Source organism: Melospiza melodia, chromosome 1, assembly GCF_035770615.1.
Source record: "Melospiza melodia melodia isolate bMelMel2 chromosome 1, bMelMel2.pri, whole genome shotgun sequence".
NCBI lineage: Eukaryota > Metazoa > Chordata > Aves > Passeriformes > Passerellidae > Melospiza > Melospiza melodia.
In genome coordinates this window covers 91437111-91452407 of record NC_086194.1, presented here as the reverse complement: position 1 = coordinate 91452407, position 15297 = coordinate 91437111, and the positions used below count along the sequence as shown (strand labels likewise).

At 48.7% G+C, this 15297-nt stretch overlaps 1 protein-coding gene across 1 annotated transcript in view; it reads right to left on the bottom strand.

Moving 5' to 3' along the window:
- Positions 1–8881, bottom strand: part of BCL2 (BCL2 apoptosis regulator) — a 96653-nt gene extending 87772 nt beyond the window's left edge. The window contains exon 1 of the mRNA XM_063162018.1: positions 7085–8881. Within this exon, the coding sequence (XP_063018088.1) occupies positions 7085–7669 (585 nt within the window). The 5' untranslated portion in view covers positions 7670–8881. The remainder of the gene's footprint in view (positions 1–7084) is intronic.
- Between the last annotated feature and the right edge of the window lie 6416 nt (positions 8882–15297).

Here is a 15297-nt window from a genome sequence, read left to right as displayed (position 1 = left end):
ATCTGGTTTCATAGTCTTTTGGGAGCCAAAAGGAAAAAAATAAAGGCAAAAAAAAAGCCATCAGATTGTTAATGAGACTGAAAGCCAGAGTAAAATAAAAATCCCTCAAATCTGTCATCAGCATTCATGTTTGCCAAGGCCTGGATGTTATCCTGCTGGGGAAGAGAAGATTTATAGCATAGCACACCTTCATCCATCCTATTATTATATATGAAATGGAAAATAAAACAGGTCGGTACTGCCCTTAGAAATAATCAGTATTTTGCTGCCACTGAGTAACAAATGTTGTTATTATTATTACTAAATCAGCAGGAGGGCAGCCACGAGGTGCTCATAAATAAATTATTTTTAAAAAACCAACAAACCAAACAGGGCTGGGCTCCACCCTCCCAAGGGTGTGAAGGAAAATAAAACAAGGATGGAGGTGGGCAGGGCAAGGCCAGAGCTGGCACACATAGTTCCCGAGGGCCGGGAGGCAGCGCCCAGCGCCCTGCCCAGCACCCAGTGCCCAGGGCCAGCAGCAGGGATGGAAGGGGCAGCCAGGAAGCTGAGGACTGCTGCTCCACCTTGAAGCAGAAAGTAAAAACAGGCAGAGAACCAGAACGTCTCACCATAACCCTGATCACCCAAAGGGATGGAAATTAATCAGGCAAGAAGCAAAAACCCTCTTTGCTAACAGGACAGTCATCATTCAGTCAGATCTTTTACACTGTTGTTTAGCTCCATGACTGCCCAGGCTGCTGACCCAGTTTGGGGCTACCCAGACCTCAGGTCAGAAGCCAGTGGCCGCTGCCTTGCCAGAGCCCTGGGGCAGGACCGTGGTGATAAAAGGCTTTGGGCTGGTTCAGCGAGGGGGCTGCAGAGCAAGGTGCGAGACAAGGACACAGCACAACTGCTGGCATCCTGCACCAGCAAGCAGAGAGCCACCACTTCAGCCAGCCTTGGCCCAATCCCCAGCCCAGCACTCCTTGGTGGTGATGGCAGAGCCTGGCTGGCTTTCTGTGCACCAGGCACAAACCACCACACGAGACCAAAACCACAGCAGAGGTTTCAGAGCGACACATGAGCGCCACTCCCGTTTCTGCATCCACCTCTCCACCATGCCAGGCCCAACCTGCTGAGAGATGACCCTCTCTCTCTCATCAAGGACACCTGTATTGAGCACCAGGGCTCCATGTTTGCTGGCCACGCAGTACAAAGCTCCCAGACTGCCTTAGGAAGCCCGGGCCCTGGGATCTGGCCGCTGGGAAAATGCTTCTGCTCCACATGCAATTTCACACATCACTGCATAGGTCTTGTGATTCTCCCGCTAGAGCCGAGCTTTGCCATCAGAGGAGCGCTTGTGCCTCGGCAGAAAAATTCAACTGGATTTTCTCCATGGATTACCGACTCTGAATTTCAAGCTACATACTCAAAAAACTAAGCTCCTTACTGTCCAGCAGAGCGAACACAGCAGCTTGGGAGATGCCTGTGTTAGTGCAGACACCGAATAAACTTATTTCTTGATATTGAAAGTAAAGTAAAACTTTTTAATAGTATTGCTGTTTGAACTTTATAGTTATTTGCAAGATCAAGGCAAATGACATCATCTCCAGAAGTGAGACCCCTGGTTCTGAAATTTTAAAGGTCACAGTCAATACATTTTCTTTGTTTTTTTAGAAAAAAAACAGACTTCTGAGAAAATATGCAGCCCACTGTTTTTGCAAGTTACAGAGAAAGCCATTATAAATGAAAGGGACTAGAGAACCACAATAGTTTTCTCTTTCTGCCCTAGCTCTTCTCCTTGCTTCGGCACAGATGCTCCGCAGAACAAATTTCTTTCTCTTCAGCAACAGCAAAAAGAAAAATATTTTGATAATATTTTGAGAATTTGATTATAAACCCACAAAGCCACAAAAACTGGCAAAGGACCTAGAAGGTGCAACACTTGAAACTGCCAATTCACTTATCTAAGTGAGTGGATTTCAGATAGTTTCCTTTACCAGTCAAACAGTGACTTGGGGTTAGCCCCACTGGGGACTCAGTCCCGCGTCGCCGCTGAAGAAAGCCAAAGCTCCTCTGCTCCATGCTCTCCTTGGCAAAGCACCTGGCATCCCTCTGCAAGCCAGGTGAAGTCCTGTGCTGAAAGAGCAAGAGGCTTTTGCTTGAGACTTGCACAAGCAGCAGCCTGGCAGAGCAGCCCAAATCCAGAGCCCAGAAGGGATGGGATTGTGGCCAGTGCCCCATGCATGAGGGCACTGGAAGGGCCCTGTGCCACACTGATCCATGATCTCTAGCTCTGTCCTGGAGGCTGACGCCTCTGCCATCCCTCACCTTCATGACACAGCCATGGACCACTGCAGGGCACAGAGATCCTCCCAGCTTCCTTTCCAAGGTGTGCCACCAAGCAAAGAAATTTAATTATTTAATAGGCACAAAATAAAAGAGTAAAAATAGTAATAAATCATCAGAGATTAGGACAGTCAGCTCAGGAGAAGAGAAAGTTGGGGGCTTGTTTCTCATCTAAGAAGCATTTACTCATTTGGCTGTGGACAGCCACCTGAGAAAACACATCAGACTGCAGGAATTAGACACCCTAGTTCTTCCTCCTCCACCAAATGAAATCTCACCCCTGCAGAATTAGAAGGAGACCTGTTGCCAGAGGGGAAGACACCGCAGCAAAATCAGCAGCCACCTGGAAGGTAAACCTCCAGAGATGTTGGAGATGTGATGCCCCACGGCCAGGCTGGAGAAAGAAAGTCTCATTGCCAAAGCTCAAGAAAGGCCTAAACCAAGGAGCTGCCAGGAAAAGTGGAGACTTCTCCTCAGATGCTTTTGCTGGTGAGGATGGCACCTAAGGGACAGCAGCTGGGCCAAAGGGCGTCTGCCAGCTTTGGGACATGGAGATTCTTGGGAATGGTGTCCCACACAGCCCCGAAGTCCCTCCCTTCTCTCAAGGCAGAACCAGCTCCTGACTAGCTCGGGTGAGGAACAGTGAGAAGCCAGGGACTTCCATCACCACTCTGGCTGGGCAGGCACTTGGAGGATGCAAGTGCTTATGTTCCATCTAAGGTCCTCTTCAGACATCTAAATCCTTCCCCGTATGTGGCCTTAACTCTCGAGCAGAATATAAAGAACCACAATAAAGGAACAGAATCACATGAAAGTACATGGCCATTGCATTCCTGGTTCAAATGTAAATACAGTAATTTAAAATTAAGTGTTCTTGGCTGAATCTTCTCTCTGGTTCTCTCACCTGGGCTTCTTCTCATACTTTATATCAAAATGTACATGTCTATGTAAATATGATGGTGCCTGTGTCTCCTTCTGTAGTGCTCATGCTCTTGTTTTTTTCTTGAACAGCTTGGGGAGAAAGCCATATGCTGGACTAGAAGTGCCCAGAGCCAAGCATGGCTCCCACGTCTGTTAGGTTGTGTGCCCAAAGAGGGAACCCATCACTGCAAGACAAACACAGTTGTTTCTCCCACACCAACTGCATCCCTTCAGTGTTCCCCACGTCAACGTCAAAAAAAGTTGCCAAGTGCGACAGGCCACTGCCAAGCCAGTCCTTCTGTAGCTCTGGAAATTAAAATGAAGCCATTAAGTTTTTAATCAGAAAGCATATATTATACCAAGTACCACAAAATTGCAGAGATGAGCTAGTTCTCCTCTTTTTTTCTTTTTTAATACAATTAAGATGTTATCAGGCCAAAGTACAATATTGCGGTATCCTGGCCAAAGTGAAAATCTTTGAAAGCAGCATTTATTTGCCACCAGAACCACAAGCTAATAATGCAGATTACGTGCCGTCCCCATCTGTTGCTTTTTCTAAGTTTTGAACAAACCCATGAGGCCGTGTATTGTAAGGGCATTAACAGCCCCAGACACCATTATCAGCAATGTCTAGTGCCTAAAATTTATACTCCACCAGCTATATCCCCCTCCCACCCTGCCCTTCAATATGCTTTCCTTCTTTGTTTCTCTTGTAATATAAAGAATTCACATCCTGAAAACACATTGCCAACTTATAGAATGGATTCAGACCAAACAGACAAAAAAGAAAAACACCTCAACCAAATTTCAGACCTGAGTATAAGACACAGGCCCATTCATGAGACACAAGGCTCATGTTGCCCAAATTACCTGCTGTGTAAAACATGCTCTCATGACTAACTGTGACACTCTCTTCTCTGGAACTGTGCAGCCTCTAATAAACTTACCACTCCACAAACTACCAGGGAGCCAAAATATAAAGGAGGAGAAGGCTACAGCAGCCAGGGCTTCTGCCTGTCGTAGCACCCTGCATGACAGGGAGATCTTGCAAGAGGCTGTCCTGAAGTCCTACCAAGCATGACCACATACAAAGTCACTCTGGAAGAGCCATTTATGAATAAGGTTCATACATGGGGTATGGTGCAAGAAGCAAGTTGAAGACCGAGCACATGTATTAAAGCATCCTTTTACACTGACAGATCCTGAAATCTAGAAAAAGAAAAGAAAAAGAAAAGGAAAATCCACTGCCCCACGCCCTCCTTGATTTCTTCTGCCTGAAGAGAGGATCCCAAAAGCTGTGTTTGCAACTTCAGGTTAGTCTTTTGTTCTTTGTAACCAGCTATAAGGTTTTGCCTGTGTTTAATAATGCTAGGGCTCAAAGGTACCAGCCATATATCAGAGAGACAAGCAAAAGCCACCTTCAGGTAGTATTTTGCACATCTTCCATGTGTACGTTACAAATAACAAGAGACAGTAAACAGCATCACGTGCATCCAAATTCTGGAGCTTTTGTTGACAGGAAACCTCAATAAACAATTAAATGGCTACTGATAAGAAGAATCCTTTCCTTTTGAAGGCAGTGATTGCTTACAGTCCAAGTTTCTTGTACTTCTAACTATCGAGCAACAGCTCCAGCACTCGCCTCCTCTGGCCAATCACGCCTGGTCACACCTGTCTTTTCACATTCTCGGTTTTATTCATTATTTATGTTTCTCTTTACACAATACACCCACAGGACAATACATCTCCAGCATGCTCACGATTTGATCCAAAGCTCACTGGAGTCAACAGAATGACTTCACTGGCTCTGGAGCGAACCGAGGGCCCCAGCTCCGCAGACGGGCTTCCAGCCTGAGGAGGGACTTACGCACAAGTCAGGCATCCCAGCCCAGAAGTGCAATTCCAAAATCCCTAACCCTTTAGCTGCTCGTCTCTGAACAAGCCAAGCTCTCCAAAACCCTGAACCATTCAGGTTTTTTTTCCCTCCAGTTACCTGTTTTGTGAAAAAAGACCCCCACAGCACTAACAAACCCTCTGTAGTGATCCATGCACTAGGGGGTCAGGGGATAGACCTGCCTCTCCCAAGTGTGGTCCCAAGTGCTGGAGCCATGCTGTATGTATGTGTGTATATACATAAGTGTGTGTCTGTGTATGTGTGCCTATTTGTATATAATACACAGACACACAGACACACAGACACACACACACACATTTTTTGCTCCCCCTTCTGGCCCCATGAATCTTGATTTTTTTTTTCTTCTTGATGGAAGCAGAGGAGAGCAGGAGAATAATCCTGCCTCCAGTGTGACTTGTAGGCAGGGATCAGCAGCACTCCTCTGGGAGGTGCGCAGTGTGGATTCCTGCTGAGAAAAGGGCCCCAAAGCCTTGCTCCCTCTGTTACAGCAGCAGGAGATGTCCTCTGCATCCCTGGACACGAATCCCCTTTAGTCAGGCAGGTTCAGCAGCAGGGAAGGCAACACCTTCATTTTTTAACAGAGATGGTCAATGCAGGCAGCACATTATTTAGCCTAACACTGATTTACCAAGAGACCCAGTGCTAACAAACACCAAGCTTGAAAAACATGTTAACTGGGAAACATACATGTAATTTACATTTTTCTACACACACCTCTTAAAGGTGTGCTGTGTAATTGAGTCAGCTTTCTGTATTTCACAGGAGACCGAACCTGAAATTGCCAGCGTCCTACCTAGCTGACCTCCATTTCTAGGTGAGTTATGCCAGCTCTCAACACAGGTTTCTTCTTCAGTATAACTTTAGCCATTTCTCCCTCCAAAACAGTAATATCATAAGCTCTACACATACAACAACAGGTTTGGTTTGTGGGAGAGCAGCTGGGACCACATTTTGTTTCAGTACATCAACTAATAAAGGAAAAAAGGAAACAAATACTCTTCTAATTCAAGGCAGTTACTTATTCTGGAAAGAGAGGGAGAGAGGAAAAGGAAAAGCTTTTAACTGACTACAAGTGAAAAAGCTCTCCATTTTCCACAGTGGAAAGCTTCTCTTTCTAGTTGATGCTGAAGCCTGCCCCAGACAGAGGTGATCTCTACCCTAGAAACACAGCCACTCATCAGATCACAACAAATACTCATTTTCCAGAACAATCCCACAGACACGTCTCCCAGCACCTTTGTTTCATCTCAAGACAAAGGTTTTTCACTCTAGACTTATTTCATCCCATAAAACCCCACTCCAGTGACAACCTCAGATGCAGGCACTGTCACTGATGGCCACCTGCTTGTTGGCAACACCAGGATCCCATGTTTGCTGCACACCAGTCTGGTACATCACCCCTCACAGGTAAGGACACTGCAGGCACACACACACAGGTGGCCCCTGCTGTCCCGACACTGCCTGGGACATGCCAAAATGTGTGTGTGTGCCTCTTCTGCCTGGCAGCTGGATGGGCATCTGTGCTGCCCCCTCCCACCCCACTGCACGACCCTGCCTTGGCTAGGAACCTGCCTTGGCTAGGAACCTGCCTCCGTTCGGCCAGCAGGTGAGGGTGTACGGGAGAACTGGAGACCACAGGAAAGTGCAGAGCGCTGATGAAGACAGAGCCTTGCTCACCCCTTTTGCTCACCCCTTTTGCTCACAAGCTGTAGTTGTTCTCCTCACCTCAAACCACTCCACCCTACCCTGCATGGAGGTGAAACCTGACAACTGGCAAAAGGCCTGCACTGCTTTGGCACATCTCACTGCAGACACCCCCTGGGCAAACCTTTTGCTGTCACGAGTGCGATGCCGGGCACTGCCCAGCCTGGGGTCCCACCAGCCACGGGAAAGGAACCGAGCAGTCGGGGCACTTACCCAGCCTCCGTTGTCCTGGATCCAGTTGTGCAGCTGCCGGTTCAGGTACTCGGTCATCCAGGCGGCGATGCTGTCCACGAGGTGAGACATCTCCCGGTTGACGCTCTCCACGCACATCACACCGCCAAACTCGAAGAAGGCCACAATCCTGCCCCAGTTAACCCCATCTCGGAAGAGCTCCTCCACCACTGCCACGAAGCGGCTCCTGGCCGTGAGGGGCGTCAGGTGCAGCTGGCCGGACATCTGGGCAAAGTCCCTCTGGTAGCGTCGGGAGAACTCGTCCCCCGCCTGGCGCAGGACGAGGTGCACGACCTGGGGTGCGGGGCGCAGCCCCTCGGCCGGGGGCGCGTGGCTAGCAGCAGCCGAGCCGGGGGGCTCGGGGTGCGGAGACACCGGCCCAGTGTGATCAGAGGAAGTCCCAGCAGCAGCAACCGCAGCAGCAGCAGCAGGAGCAGAGAGACCTGGAGGCAGGGATGCCCTGTCCTCGCTGGCAGGCCAGTCGTATCCCCTCTGAGAGAGTTTATAATGGATGTACTTCAGCACTATCTCCCGGTTATCGTAGCCTCTTCTCCCCGGATGAGCCATAATTCCCACGAGGAAGCAGCAAGAGGAAGGGAGAGAGGAAGAAGAGGAGCAGGATGAACCCAAAAAAGTAAAGCAGCCAATAATAATAAAATTAATAACACCAAAAATTATAATCCAGTTATTGTATTGGACACGGTTTCATTCATGCTGGTGTGGGGGAGCTCTCGGGGTCTCGGAGGTACTTTTGTCTTCTCAGTGTTTCCTCCTTGGTTTGAGATGCACGGCATAAATAGGGATTAGAATGCTGTAAATACTTTACTTCCAGGTGCACATTTATTACTTATTATAAATTTACTTTAGGACCATTTCCTCCTCGGTGTTGAAATACATCTTAAAAAATATTATACCAACTCAAAATCAGGTGCATTTTCCCCTAGGTGCTGGACTACCACGGACACGAAGGAGCGGACGAACACACACTGTAAAAACTGCAATTCAACACAATTTGCTAAAGCAGCCTTGGATGGACGTTAATCCAATGCACTTTATGCTAGAAACCTCAACATTAGGTTTTGGGTTTTTTTGTTACACAAACTAAATTTCCTCTGTAAAGTACTTACTTGGACTATAAATATGTTCCTCTGTCAAGTTTCCTCTAAAAGAAAAATAGCAACAATAAAATCCAAACATCACAAGTCTTCAGAAGCATGAAGTTCTGGTTGCTTTGATGCTTCAAGTCAACAAGGGGATGGGAAAGGGGCAAAAAAAAAAAATTCTACGATTTCAAATGTTTTTTCCCAGACTCCTGTTTAACAGACATCTCCAAAGATGTGTCAAAGCTCAGAAAATCCCGCCTCGCAGACCGGGAAGGCGAACAACCCCAAAGAGACGGAAAATCCTGGAGACCAGATGAACCACATTTGAATCCAAGCTCTCGCAGAAGTGCTCTGTTTTTCCCTCCAGTGCAACGTACAGACATATGCATTTACGTAGTTTCATTCAGACACCGATCGCAGGAACCCGGTGCTTCCACACACACGCACGCACACACCCAAAAAATTTAAAAATTTAAAAAAAAAAATTGTATGTATTTAGGAAATTAATTCTTTCTCACAGGAAAGAGCGCAAAAAATTAATTAAAAAACGAAAATAAAGAAGGAAAATTGCTTTTGACTGCTGCCATTTCCCGAGCAGCTTTGTATCGGCGGAGGAAGAGCCCCCGGCGCTGCCGAAGAGGGGCGCGGACGGGGCGTGTGTGCGGTGTGACTGGTGCCGATGGGGACCGCGGCCGCGGCGCCGCTGCCCGCCCGCCCGCCCGCCCGCGCAGCCCCGCGCACCCCGCCGGCCGGGGGCGGCTCCTCCGGGCGCTCCGCGCTGCTGCTGCCGGCGGCGGCTCCGGACGGCGGCGGCGGCTCCGAGCGGCGGCGGGCGCGGGCGGGGAGCTCTCCCGGCGGCGGCGGCGGCGGCGGCAGCGGCGGGGGGAGCGGAGCGGAGCGGCGGGGGCGGGGAGAGGCGGGGAGGAGCGGAGCCCGAGGGGTGGCTCCGGCCCCGCGCGGCGTAGCCGGGCGCGGTGGTTTCCTAGAGCTCCGCCTCACGCTTCATTCAAGAAAAGGGGGAAATGGGGAGGGGGGGTGCTTAAAAGAAAAAAAAAGAAGAGAAAAAAAAAATAGGCGGCGGCGGGGGGAGGAGAGCAGCCCCCCGCGGTCCGGGCCCGCCCTCCATCGCGGCGCGGGCCTGGGGCCGGCGGCGGGGCGGCGGAGGAGGCGCGGAGCGCGGCGGAGCGGCGGGCGCGGAGGGGCGGCGGGCTCCGGGGCCGTGGGAGGTGCTGCTGCCGGCCCCGCCGCCGCCACCGCCCGTGCGGAGCAAGCGGCGGCGGGCCCGGGGCTGCCGGCTCTCCGCGGCGGAGCGCGTCCCACTCAGCGCCGCCGCCGCCCCGCGCGGATTCTTTTTTTTTTTTTTTTTTTTTTTTTTTTTTTTTTTTAATAAATGAAACGGGGAGGGAGATATAAAAAAAAAAAAAAAAAAAAAAAAAAAAAAAAAAAAAAAAAGAAGCCCGAATGCACCTTTTTAAAAAGCAAAGTGGCCCGCTGCAGGCGTGCGGGGCTCCGTGCATTTTGGTCCGAGGCTGTGCGCGGCCGCGGAGCGGTGCGCTGCCGATGCCGCCGGCCCGGCCGTGCGGGTGCCCCCCTCCATGGGGCCGTGCGGGGTCCCGCACACCTGCTCCGCACAGGCCGCCCTCCGGCCCGTGTTCAGGGACAGGCAGGGAGTTGGGTTTTAGGACTTTTTGTAGAAACGGAGCTCAGGTTTGTCCCTGTGCCTCGGCCTGAAGAAATTTTTTACATTGAGGAGCTGCTTGAAGATGAGGTCAATCTGGAGTTGACCAAAGAAGCAGAGTTAACCTTTAAAGCAGATTAAACCCACAGAGCTGGGAAATAGCGATGGCTCAGCCCCCTTGCCATCCCGAGCCGCGACACTGGGGGCCAGGGATGTGTAATGCTGGGACTGCCCCCGCTGAAATGGGGGAATACCGGGGAAATGCCAAGCCGAACGGGAGAAGGACATTCCCGGCGCCTTTCTCTGCTCAATACAGGAGAGGAAAAGAGCTGTTTGTTAAATTCTTCCAGTTTTTGTCGATATAAGGATGATTAGGGTGATAATCTCATCTGTAAACTACCCCGAAACTAAAAGGAATAAAATGCATAAACAAAGCTGTGACCAAGAGTTCTCTTGGACAGGGGGCACTGGGAATGAACGCACCCTGCCCTCCCAGTCTTTTAGAGATGGTTCCTTCAGGCACGGAGCGGTCACACGTGGTTCACAGGGTGGCTGCTCCTCTGAGGAAACGGCACTGGTGTGGCAAGGGTGAGCAGCTGTCCCTCCAGCAGAGGCAGGGGAACTCTCCGCGTCCAAACGAGAAGGATTCCCCTAAACGGAGCTCACCTGTGCCCTGGGTGATCCAGGGTTTTGTTTCGAGGCCGCACCGAGGAATTGGTTGCTGCCATGTACGAAACAGCGCCTTTTCAGGTGCCTGAGGAGGCCTTCAGGGTGTTTGACCCTTCTGGCGTCTGTTTTTAGGGGGGCACGGGGAGACACTCGGGACCATACTTAGCGCCAGCATCCTCCCCTCTCTCCCTCTCTTCCTGTCTCCTCTTCCTCTCCCTGCTCTCTCTCCTCTCCGGCGGGCGGCTGTTGCCACCCAGCGGCCGCCGCTCGCCTCGGGCTTGGCCCCGACAGCCCCGGGACCCCGCTCCGTCCTGAGGGAGCTCGGAGCTCGGCCTCGACAGCCCCGGGACCCCGCTCCGTCCTGAGGGAGCTCGGAGCTCGGCCCCGACAGCCCCGGGACTCGCTCCGTTCTCAGGGAGCTCGGAGCTCGGCCCCGACAGCCCCGGGACCCCACTCCGTCTTGAGAGAGCTTGGAGCTCGGCCCCGATAGCCCCGGGACCCCGCTCCGTCCTGAGGGAGCTTGGAGCTCAGCCACGACAGCCCCGGGACCCCACTCCGTCCTGAGGGAGCTCGGAGCTCGCTCGCCACATACCCGCCCGGGAAACTGCGGGGGCGAGGCGGTGCCCTCTCATCCGTCCTGTGTGAAACGGGGCTGGCTGTGGGTGGTTGAGTTCTTGGGGGTTAAGAGGGACAGAGATTGCAGGACAGCGAAAGAAAGTGGGTGGTTGAGTTCTTGGGGGTTAAGAGGGACAGAGATTGCAGGACAGCAAAAGAAATGAGTTCAGATAAGACTGATGATGCTCTGTGAAATCGTGGACTAAGGGCTGTACCTGACCAGGGTGAGTGTGTAACTCACAGCATGGTTTAATGATAGACCACAAGCTCATCTCATCTCCATGCATAGTGAAGTGCTTGCGATGAGCTGAGGGATGGCTTCTGATGGCAGAAATGCAGACAAGGGATCTGTCGACCAAGTAACATCATCACCTTCATATTATTTCACCGAAAGAGAACAAAGAACAACAGGTCTCTCAAAACTGAAAGTAACCTGACATTTCCATGTAGCCACTTCCATGGTTTAAATGGAACAAGTGATACAGGAAACCAGAACTGCCAAAACCAACCTGGATGCTCATTCAGTCTGTCACTGTGCTGGTGATTGAATCTAATGCAATTGGTCCTGCAGCTGAAAATGCATCAGACAGAGATCTTGAGTAACATAGAAACCCTCTCTAGGTCCACAATGAAGTCCTAGCATGATCAGTTTTAAAACCCAAAGAGTAAATCAGTGTGGGACGGATACAAAAGGTTCATATAAAATCAATGGGATTTTGTGAGGAGGAATTGAAAATATCACTGATTTTATGGTATGTAAAGGTATTTTGCATGTTGAAATGCAAGTGAGAGCAGCTAAATGAACAGAGTGTACTGAGGACACAGTCAGTAAAATAAGACTTTCATAATTTATAACTGATTCCTGATGGAAACAGGTACAGCAAAGTTTTATGAGATACCCTGTCTGAAAGGGATTTAGTGATGATGCTTTTTCCTCATCAGCTCCACATTCAGCACTTTGTTATGGGAATGATAGCTCCCAGCTTTTAAAAGAAGTTTAATAGGAAAATAGTGGTTATGGTTCACCAGAAAGCTTGCTAACACCAAACACAGCTGAGACCGTACCAAAAAATATAAAAAACACAAGGGAAAGATCCCAGGAAGTGTTTGCTTTAAGCAAGGGTATTAGCATTGAGTCACGGGAAACAAAAACTGTGCCTTGAAGAACGACAAATTGGGACTCTGTAAAAAAGCAAAACAAAATTATGCACACTTGAAGCCTTGTTCTTAACATTAAGCATCAAAAGCATTGCATCTGACCTGTATGGCTCTAATTGAAGGGAGCGGCATCTTAAAAGCAATTATGCTACCTGAATGGGTGATAAACATCTATTACAGTGTCACGAGTTTGCATCACAGCACTGCTTTTCACCTTGCTTGTTTGTCTGAGCTCAGCAGGATAAAACAACAGTTAAGAAGACATTCAAAACAAAGGCAATATGGTTTTGGAGGCAGATGGAAGAAATGGCAAGAGAAGCTCAGGATTTATTAAGGAACATGCAATCAGTGCATAAAGTCATGGGGCCTTTAGGTAGCAGAGTAAGATGCTGACTGCTCAAGATCTGATCCTGCAAGTCCTTCCACACACATTTACCTTTATGTGAGCCAGCCCACCAAAGTTAATCAGACTTAGAAGAATTAGCTGCATGAAGAATTGGAACTTGATTAGGAATACAAGCAGCAGCTCACCTGCAGAAAGCTCTTTTGACACTAAAGGGAGGTGAAAGCATTGCCATTCAGGCATCAGTCAGGTCTGGTAGCATGAGGGACAGATTATTTTCTTGAGATGGCTTTCTTATCCATGCTTGGGCAACTGACCAGACAGGATCCTGGAAAGCTTGCTCTTTCTTCAGTGGCCTCCCAGATGCCCCCTGCGACATCATTATTAACAAATGATGTAGAAAAGTTTATAATGTCTGGCAACTCCAAACTTCCCAACAACCTGAAAGCAGACACCTTTTCCCTGTACCTTTGTGTTAACATCAACAGGCTTTCAGCAGCAATCCTGGTTCCTGGTGACCTGCCACCCTTTCATTTTCTTGGCTCATGTGCAGGGAAGATAAGAGAGAAGCAAATGATTGTTTAAAGCCCTGCCTGAGCAGGCACAAAACAAGCAGGATGTGTGTCTGCACTCACAGTGAGCAACGACATTGCCACATTTTATTCTGAAAATCTGCATGGGTTTTCTATTCTGGAAAAAAAATCAAAACCACCATCACCACCAACCAAAAAGCCCAACAACAGTAAACTAAATTTGAGTGATCTGAAAGAAGCATTTAGAGAAATATAGGTAAATACACCTATGACATCAGAAGAGGTCCATTGCCTTATGGTGTTGTAGCACAACTTAAATACTGGCTTTACTGAAAGAGTCCACTAAGATCATGCCCACAGGTGGGGAATTTGCACATATGCAAATCACCAAGCCGCTCCTCACACAGCCAATGGCTCTGTAAATGCTTTTTGGTGCCGTGTCCAGTGAGGTATTTGTCTGTCTGTGCCACCCACTATGGCCCTGCTTCCCTCAGTTCCAGGCATTCAGTGCTGCTCCCTCCCATGCCAGCATTTACTCTGCATGCCTTTGTTCCTGCAAGAGCTTTCTAACTCACCCTGAGTAAAACTAACCACCAACCACATGACCTTTCATGTTTGTTTCTGTCCATGAGACCACAGTACCCATGGATCTATGGTATCTCTGCCAAGCTGGATGAAATGTCTTGAAAGCCATATTCTTGTAGAGACTTGCATGGATGCACATAACTCTCTGCTATCAAGTGCCACCATTTATTGCTTAGACTCTCTCAGCTGGTTTGCTCAACGTGTGACCCAGCATTGCTGCCTAGGAAGCAGCTGATGTATAAAATGCTTTAAAAATCAGTTCTCTGCATGAAAAAAAGCATAGGAAAAGGTACTACCCATGAAGCCTGGATGCATATTTTCCTCATTCTTAACCAGGATGGTGGCAGGCTAACCCGAACAAACTTCCTCACTTCTTCAGAGTGCATTCCTGAAATGGGAGATTGCCTTTCATCCTGCTGGTGTTGCAAATGCTGCAGGTGTGGAGTGGATCCTTTTTGGCTGGAAGCGCTTACAGAGCAGATAATGCTACTGTAAAACACTTAAAGCACTCCCAACCTGCAATTATGGTTTATTTCATGGGGTTTAATTGCGCTCATCAGGAAAGGCAGTTGGATGAGATACTTGGATAATATCCTTAGGGTCCAACATAGCAAACAGCTCCTGGCTTTCAGATGCCTTTTACTGTACTCATCCCTCAACCATCTTCACTTCTTGTCAGGATCCATAGGCCCCACGGTTTGGACTGGAAGGAGGCAAACAGCCCTGGATATCTCTTTCTTTGACATCTCTTGTGGCAGTACTCTTGCACTTCTCTATGTGGCAATAGGGTCTTGCCTTCACAAGAGCTGAGCTGTCTCGTCACCTTTCGCAAGACACCAACCTGTGCTTGTGACTGAGGCAGTGCCGCCCATGCCCTGTCTTTGTGCTCTGTGCAAAAGGATTGGACACCAGCTTCCCAGATGAAACTGCAGAGGAGCAAAGCAGGCGGGTTCTGCACGAAGGAATAAGCAATTGAAACAGTCTTCTAGACAAACAGGAACATCCATCTCTGATTCATAAACTTTTATTACACCTGTTAAAATTTCTTTAAGTAAAAAGGGGGGAAAACATTTTTGAGTAAATGCTTTGAAATAAAGACCAACACGCTTCATTTTAACAACTTTGAAGCACCTGTTAGCTTTGGAAAGGCTGTTCCCTTCAGCTGCAAGTAGCCCACGTCACTAAAAATTTAATTTTAGACTTAATTTTGTATACATTATTTATAGTTGCTGTCTGTAAATAGATTACAGATATAGATATAGATTTAACACCTTTTTTGGTCAAGGGAGTTGATTCTTGGTGCTTGGTAGCATGATTGTGTTAATTATGCATGTTTTGCTCTTGCCCCTTATGTTTATTTACGTTGCTCTAGCAGCACAACTACAGAATCAACTTCAGAGTTAGAACTGAAAAGGTTTAAAATTAACATGGGGATTCCCCTCCAAGCTGAAAACAAACTTGTTTTCAACTTAAATAAAGAAAATTTCAGACTGGATTGGTGGTATTCTACC